The sequence below is a fragment of the Schistocerca serialis genome, chromosome 8 (assembly GCF_023864345.2).
Source record: "Schistocerca serialis cubense isolate TAMUIC-IGC-003099 chromosome 8, iqSchSeri2.2, whole genome shotgun sequence".
In the NCBI taxonomy this organism is placed as follows: Eukaryota; Metazoa; Arthropoda; class Insecta; order Orthoptera; family Acrididae; genus Schistocerca; species Schistocerca serialis.
The window spans coordinates 234264442-234273610 of NC_064645.1; the positions used below are offsets into that span (position 1 = coordinate 234264442).

Below are 9169 nucleotides of genomic sequence, written 5' to 3' on the forward strand. Positions count from 1 at the left end.
TACAAAAAACTAATAATAAAAAAAATTTCATAGCGCGAGATTCGATCCGGCGACCTTCGGATTACAAACCCGAGCGCTTACCGCTGCGCCACGACACTGTAGAAAATTATTAATCGTAGAGAGTATTTCACCGAAACGGTTTCTTTTAAGTGTCGATTTTCTCGACAACGGCTGAGAAGTGCATCTTGGTGCTTTGCCACATTACACCTCTGGCCATGAGCTTTTATTATGCGCAGTATGAATCAAATCTGAATTTCAAAATTGGCGGCCTCCCCTTGTGAGTGTTATACCTTCAGTGGCTTCAATATTTAACTATACGGTGAAATCCTTCAATACTCTTCGTTACACACAGCTTATGCACAAAAACTACCCAATGGTTAAGTCAGGAATTTTCATCATTCTTGTTTTTAATTGCAATAGTACGTTAGCTAAAAACGGTAACGTGTTGCAGGTTTTCGTTTAGTCGTCTAAGGAGCGTGTTGTCGGAGATTTGCGGTGCATTATTTTATTCTGCTTAAAAATTAAATGACGTTCGAAGCTGTATTGCTCCTCTGCTCGTCCTTTTTTTTTTCTTCGTGTGAACTGCAGCTGGCCACTTCACTGCAGGCTAGCTGTACCAGCTGACCGGCCAGTGCTGTCAAAGTTAAATGCGCTGGTAAAGCTGTTGTCCCGTATTGTCGGTAAGTCGATGGGCGTGTAAGGCACAGCAAAAAAGTACCCTTCTTATCGTACTTGACAGTACTGAAGACAGCTTGGTTGCAGCTCCACTTGAAACGGAAATCCAGTGAGGTTCCAGCAAACGCGGAAGAACACAGTGCAATGTTTACATCAGGTTTATTCTTATGATGAACGGATTATAGATACATTGAGCTTTTTTATAGTTAATTTTATTTTCCTAATTAAAATTTAGCACTATGGGTTGATGTTTGTAGGCATTAATAGGAACATTCGTAGCACTAGGAACTATCGTCTACGTGCACATCCCGAGATGGTTGGATAAGACGCAATTTTAAGTACACTGTTGTTCCTCGTACGTAAATCATCTTCCGTTTAATAGAAAAGATGCAGTACTAGTTATCTTTGCAGATGGCACTAGTAATCAGTCAAAGAACATTCTCAGTAACAGAATAAATGGTAATGTTCAAAAAATTATCCAATTTCAGAAAGTCAACATATTCAGTTCTGTACTTGTAGACGTACTGCACGAATAAGTAAATCATGTAGTGTGATGATAAACAGGGTGGAAACCTCAATATTTAGGTGTCGACATTGGTGACTTTAAACTAAAGGAACTTAGTTTGCCATAACTGCACTTAGAATAACTGAAGATACGCTATAACTGTTTGCACATTTTTGACATAGTTTTTGCATTTTTGGAAACAGCACATTTGACTGTTACGATGATTTGTAAATTGGTCCTGGTATGAAAGTGGTCATCGAGAGAATAAAAGTGAAATTTGGAGCTTTGGGTCGTTTCTCGTTGTACTGATAAACAGGAGCTGCCGACCCACAGTTATTCACACATGCTGGAAGTTCGTAGAATTTAGCTTATCCCAACACTGATATCTAGCGTAGCCGAAGTTGTCAGTTTAGAATCATCAGTTTTCCATTATCGTCTGTATGCTTGTCAGGAGCCGACTTTTTTGTAACTTCTTTCCTTAGTATGAGGTGTCAGACCATATCATTAATACCTCAACGTAGAGATCGACGAATGTTCTTTCTCACTAGCATAGACGTACTTACGCAGCAAAATCAGAAAGGGAAAGGTCCGCACACGCGAGTAATTCCTGTGGGTTATAACGATATGTTTACGTAATGGGTATACATAAACATACAGTTATAAATGTCCCCGTTCGTAGCCGCTAATTATAACAATATGTTTACTTTTGTGCTGTAACATATAGCTATAATCAGCGGTGGAAACATATTTGCGAACGCTGACCGTGTGCGGCGGTTTCTTGTTGGATCGTCTGATCAGTCGGAAGTTGCATTGCGGAAGAGAGTAAATGCCTATTAAAAATATAATTATTTTTGGATACCTCAACATGAATTTCCTAAGGGACCGTAGTTTATCATGCATTTACCAATAGAATATGGCGCGGAGAAAATATTTCGCCGCATACAACTTCCGTCCGATTTCGACGAAAGAATTCGTGACTGTGAACTCTCTATTTGGCAGAAACATAAAGAAAATTAAATAACTTCATGAAGGAGTGAGACATAGATTCTATATTAAATAAATAGTCCATACACCAGTTCCATTTAAATCTGAATTTATGGCAATTAATAGACGAACTTACACTGCAATGAAGGATTTAACATGGATGCCGTTTTGACTGGCACTTCTCGTAATGAAAACAATTCCTTTGACGTTTTCACATACACGTCGCACAATAAATCTACTGCTAGGCACTTTTAGTATTACACATTTACTTTACACTAAAACAATATTATTTTTAACAATAATAATACGGCGGCAAGACATGCGCGTCCGACACACGTTACAGGACACAAGAGAAGAATGAGTAACTGTTCATCGAGAATATCTCGTACATAAAAAAAATGTGTAAAAAAAGTGTTCTGTCCGTTTTTCGCGCCGCGGTTTTCAAAGTCAATAACTCACAGCATCTCTGACGGCGCTTCGACAATAAACAAGTTACGTCACAGGTCGTTCACCTTTTACATTCTCGCAACATTATTTGCTAACTGTAGCTGTTGCCGAGCGACTGCTCGATTAGTGAAAGATTTAAAACGATAAGGCAATCACGTAATGTTATAGGGTCTATCACCTGTACTATCACACATACTGTACGGATTCGTATTGGTACGTCACTGCAACCCACATATCATGTTACAGAAAACTGCTGTAAACAGCAAAGAAACAAAGGAGATAAGAGCAAAAGATGAAAAATTGTCAGTTCATGTATTTGTTTCCCTTGCAAACAAACTGGTTTTTTACGAAAATTATTTGATGGCACTCTAGCATTAACTACTATGATTGTAGTTGCTTGCTTTTCGCATGACCGAAACTAAAACATTCCGTTACATTGTAGATAATAAAAATAAATTTTTCCACTAACTCGGCTTCCCGCGATCGCTCGTAACCAGGCCTCATCAGCAGAGTTAAAAGCTAGAGCGTGGCCAAACAATTTGATCGAAATTTACAACTTTTCAAAATTCCCTTCCTCGCTGGTAGTTAACACATTCCTAGAAAATAAAGTGTGAATGTCCAGTTACAAAATTTACTATGTTACAATAACTATGGCTAGTCATAAAGATGTCAACTAGAACAACATAAAACTTACCGTCTGTACCCGTCCTCCGTCATGATGCACATTTACCCCACGTCTCAGTGCAGTAGTACGGCGCTAGAAAAGCCAAAACAGCGGCGCAGAACATCGCTGAGGTGGAATATTGTGTGGAACAAAAAATGCTAAAGTAGTCAGGTCACATCAGAAGTTAAAGAATTCTTGATTGGCTTGACGTTGATGCATTGCATTTACTCCCGAGACCAACGGTACGACACTCTACTCCATCAGTTGGCTGTACCGTTTTGTTTAGCATCTGCGAATGGCGTGCTACGGTACTACAAAGCGTAGACTTCACTGTTCCAGGACTATCAGCATGTACTTACAAAGGAAGAAAATATCAGTCAAGGGCCGTACGCATGCACAATTACATAGACTTACCGATCAATTTAGTGGCAGCCTACACACGTTCCGACGGACTGCACTCGGCGATTACAGCAGCACCGTGTTGTGATTTAAGTTCGTCGCTACAGGCTCGAACCGCGTGACCGTTACGGTCGCAGGTTCGAATCCTGCCTCGGGCATGGATGTGTAAGATGTCCATAGGTTAGTTAGGTTTAAGCAGTTCTAAGTTCTAGCGGACTGATCACCTCAGACGTTAAGTCCCATAGTGCTCAGAGCCATTTGAACCGTGTGTGTGTTTGTTTATCGATTAAATATTTGTTTCTTTCCAGCAATTTTGGCTTCATTTTACGCACCAAATACTATCCGATGAACGACCAGACTAAAACTTTGATGGAGATGCTTACGTGTCAGGTATGTTGGGGAACGCTGACACAACCCATTTTCAGATGTAAGTTCGAACACCTGATGTGCCAAGAGTGCTTCGAAAAACTCTCGAAGTGTCCCACGTGCCGAGCAACGCTGCGGCAGAAGCTGCGCTCTCTTTCCATGGAACACCTGGCCGAAGTTGTGCGCACCCCTTGCGAGTACAGCGAGGATGGCTGCCCCGAGCTGCTCCCGCTGAAGACGAAGCGACGCCACGAGGAGACGTGCGCCTTCAGGCCTAACGCCACCGCCGCGGAATGTCCGCTGCTGTACTCCTGCCCCTGGCTGGGCAGTCGGGCAGCCGTGGAGCAGCACGTCCGCTACGAGCACCGAGACGAGCTGGTCGCCGCATCGGATGGAGCCTTCAGGGTCGGGGATTCTTCCATAACAGTCTTAGAGTTCGACATGGCCCTGTTCGTGGTGCGCGCAGAATCTGTCCCAGAGGCTGATTTCACGTCGCATTACGTCCACGTCGGCCACGTAGCACAGGGCTTGCGCGCTGCGAAACCTCGCTACCGCTTCAAGGTGCGGCTTGATCCAGACGGTCCCTCCTACAAAGGACACGTGACGGACTACAGCCAGCAGGTGCAGGATCTGGCGGCCGCGGGCGGCTGCCTCTTCTACGTGAGTCAGGTCGATCAGCCCAGTAAGGTATCCTACTCCGGCACCATCAAGAAACTGCTAGTCTAGGTTTTAATAAAGTCATGTTTGTTCTTATGTATGTTCTCAAACTTCCGTATTTAATTTAAAGCTTACTTGTTTTATTAAAATTCACTTACATTATTACTTATAACATACAAAATAAAAAGTTAAATTTAAACTGTATGACAATTCAGATTATAATAATCTACGTAATGCCTCGAAGCCCCAGACCTTTATCTTACGCGACAGTGTAAGTCTCCATTTAATAACAGAACAAAGTAAATAAATCCTCGTTTTAAATGAAATTTCGATCCTCGATTTCTAGCGAAACCTGGGAAATACTTTCTCATCGACAAGTTACTTGGATCAGAAATACGTCAGTTCATCAGCACACACGATTGCGACCTCGTGGTCAGTTTCTAGAAATATGGTATCCATTGTATACTCATCATCGGCTAACGTAACATGATTTCGGAGCAATATTTGGTGTGTACATTGCCGTGGTTGATAAGGGCACCAACCCATTAGTCATAAAAACTGTTTGGACTAAGACATAAATATCTCAAATATGTAAGAAAGTGTTTAGAGCCAAACCATTGCACACTGACAATGCGGAATACTCATTAAATTGCGTAGGCTTACGCGGCCAGAGTCGGTCGACATAAGTTTTCTGGGTATAGTACAGCGTCATAATGTAAAAAACTACTGGTAATAACCCAGGGGGAGGCCGCTGCAATCGTGGCCGAAACGTTGGTTTTCCTCCAGCAGCAGTAGTTGTCTACATTATGACGTGGTGCTAGACCCATAAAACTTTTGTCGACTACTCATTTACACATATCATTGCACCAGTATCAAGTAGTAGGGAATTTCAGGGTGCGAATATTCAGCTGTTAGAAAAAGTGTATAAGGATAAGATTTATTCTGTACTTTATCGGTCACTTCAGCATTATGTCGAGTGTGAATATTTTTTTATAATTCATCTACATCGTACAAGCTCAAACGTTTACAGCGAATTATGTCTTCGTTCGAACATTTACCACAAGTAAAGGATTAACACGATTTATCAGATAGTGAAACACACTGACTTATGTAACACTCCGATCCGCAATTTCCATCGACAAAAACAATATTTTTGTTTTAGGAAGCATTACACGGGCGCGTAAATGGTAAGCAAATAAAACAGAGGTCATAAATCTATGATTAGTTTTAGTTTTCATATGCAAGGTCAGCTGGAGTTCAAAGCGTAGCAATGACCTTGGCCTTTCAGCAGTAACGAGTATTTCCTTTTCTTACGGTGCAGTGTCGTCAGATTCTATTCGCCTCGCGCATTTAGTCAGTTACATAACTTTATTTCTTGGTTTATATCAATATCTCTTTCTATCCTGCATTGCGTACACCGCCACCGCCATCGTAGGAAAGGAAAGGCATGACACAGAACTCTAGTAGTGTCTCTTACCACTTGATTTTCTAAGGGGAATACCCATTACTGTATTGAAGTATTTATTTCCTTTCTATGTAGGAAAAACAACGAAAATTTTGTGTAATATGTGGTTTTCCATATATTAAATATTTTACATGTGTGATATTGATACTTTTCGTACAGAAAAGCTGCTCTAATACCGTAGCCCATAGTAGCAATAAAACGATGTGTCGTCCATTTCACGAAGTACGTTACTGCTATCTGAAGTCACTTGAAAAAAAATTTAAGAAAGTTTTATACGGCCTTTGTTTCATTTCTTTTAAGAGTTGTGCATTCACTTCCACAAAACAATCTTTTGTTCCAAAACTATGGAATTATTATTTGCAGTTTCCTATTAATTCTTTACTAAATGTTTCAGTAATACCACAATCTAGATGTAAGAATTTGTTGATCAGTGCTAATGCTTGATAATTGCTATCTTACTTGGCGTGGTTCATGGTAAGTGCCAAAATTTCGGTCTTTTTAGGAGAAATTTTGTATACTTCGTTACAGTCAAGGGCTTTTAGTAACCTTACTAAGTACTGTCCTCTTCATAATTTTAAACATTTTGATCGCCTCTAAAAAGAACTTACACAACCCATTTTAAGTGATGAGCTATGTTACGAAGAAAACATTTCCTCATTTGCGCTTGAAAACTGCTTCAGTGTTTCCACCATAACAGAAGTGTTTGGATGAGAATGGACATAGTTGTAGAAAGCCTTACGCCGTCGTCACACGGACTGCGCACTCAAACGTCAGTTTAGCGTGCCAAGTTTCTGTTATAGTGTGGGAAAAGCACGAGTGTCTTTCCGAGAGCGCAGAGCAGTATCAAGCATGACAGAAGTTCTGAATTCGCGTTTGAACATAGAGCAGTCAGATGGATGAGCGCCACTTAACGTCATGTGCATGCCATCTCTTTCAGTACTAAATCTGGCGAAGCAATATTAGCTTTCAGTGGAAGACAATATTTTGTGAGTTTTACGTTACAATTTACGTCCTATGAACATACACCCTTTCAAAGAAACATCAAATCGTGGCTCTCGCGAAGCCCCGTCGGTTATTGGTACGATTTGTTGTAACAAAAACACGGGAACTTCACATTGGTGGTAAAAGAAAGTTCGAATCATATTCTGCGTGTTACGAAAGTGGTTTCAAGGCAAAGGAACACTTAAAATCAGGTTTTCCATAAGATTTGTTACAATTAAAATTAGGTAATAACATGCCTGCGGTTAAACGATTCAGAACATAGTAAAATAAAAGTTCAGCGTAATTTAATGAATAGACGATAATAGTTAAAAAGTGATTGTGTGACGGGCATGCGCCTCGCTATGTCGAAATATTTTTATTCACTCCCGCATTTTCTGACCGATGGCCCTAGTAGTCTGGTCCCTTCAATCCCACAATCCAACCTTCGCGTTTTCTAATAAGTTCTGAGACTTTATTGGTTTAATAACTCCCGTATTTCACGTGCTCTAGAGATTTTGTTACTGAATAGAAACAGTTATCACGAAAAAATTACTTCAGGTATGAGAAAAAGTACCACCACAGCTATATTTTGAGTGTCTTTATTCTGTCACACGACTAGTTGCGGCGACACATTGCGGCAATCCTCAGGCCCCACCTCTGCCAAGAGTATTTAATTTACCTGGCGCAGTTCCCTTGCTAATAAAACACTTGGGTTATCTTTCATCAGGATTCTATACTCACCACCGTAGAATACAGAATCTGCGTTTAATAGAGCTAATGTAATAATTTCACGCCTGTCCGTTTCGTAAACAAAATGTTTAGTGAGCCAGATACTGGTGACAACTGCAGCTGGAGCGTGTTGTGATCAGATACAAGACGCTGCGGCACATACGGCATACGCAGAACCAGAGTCGTTTCTGACCGTTCAGCAGTACGGTAGAGATAGTCATTTCGTGTTACGGCGGCTTTACTCGTCACAAAACTGAGCGTGTAGACATTTCGCTCCAATCATGTTATCGACAGATACAGCCCTTTCAGTATTTTTAACGGCTGTCACTGCAACTGCAGAGCGTACGGGGATCAACCAAGAGTAGGGCTAGAGAGCAATAGGCAGACTGCCCGAGCAATTAGGTGAAAACAGGCGAATTTAAAGTGCCTCGTCTGGCGAGGGCGCCTGTGAGGCAGGCAACCGCGCGACACAGACGGGCGGAAGTTTTAATGAACTCTGCAGTCGACAGGGATGGGGGGATCGCACGCAGGAAGGCAAAACTCGCCTGTTCTCGATTCTGCTCAATCGCCGTATCGTATAGACAGCTTCCAGCGTTAAGTACTGTTCTTTCCCTTGCTGGTCGTTGTCCGAACCTGTGATTGTTCCCTACATTTGGCAACGCGAAGTATTGTACCACAGTAATGTGCACCTAAAGTACATAACACTTGACGCTTGTTATGGCCTGTGCTATTGTTACGTTGCAAAATTTCGGTCAATTAGGTTCACGAGAGCAAATCTACATGTTGTTGCTGTATGAATGTAATTTTAAACGTAGCAGATAGGCCCATCAACTTCTTCACGAATTAGAAAAAGGAACAGTGCGTTAAAATGACCATGTTCGATTATAGAATTTGCAGACTCCAATCTACAGCCGGACGTGTGTCTGCTTGCTTGATGGTTTCGTGTATTAAGCATTTAGTACCGTATCAGTAATCACCGCCTCACATTTTAATCTCTTAAGAAAAAGTTTCAGCAGAAATGATTTAAAATTATTCATCTTTCCTCCAAGGAGTTCCGCCGTACCCTGCCTCGGTTTCAGTCTCTACCTCATTTGTGGTCTTGTGATATGCAGTTAAGTACCAGTTTAGTTTTCTTCTGGCTTCTTATAGACATATTGTAGCCATTCTACTCTATTTCTGTTTTTTAACAGAACAAATTCCAAACTCAGCTCCACATCTAAGATTGCTGCGTTTCATGCGTCTCAAATTTCATTTCAGTGGTCAGTGAATCGTGCGAATGCGCGAGATTGATAGTGTG

The 9169-nt window shown here is 41.2% G+C and overlaps 1 protein-coding gene across 1 annotated transcript; it reads left to right on the forward strand.

Annotated features, from left to right (window-relative positions):
• The first annotated feature begins 4118 nt into the window (after positions 1–4118).
• On the forward strand, positions 4119–4766 carry LOC126416939 (E3 ubiquitin-protein ligase sina-like). The gene has a single exon (XM_050084820.1). The coding sequence runs from the start codon at positions 4119–4121 to the stop codon at positions 4764–4766; it is 648 nt and encodes a 215-aa protein (XP_049940777.1).
• The last annotated feature ends 4403 nt before the right edge of the window (positions 4767–9169 follow it).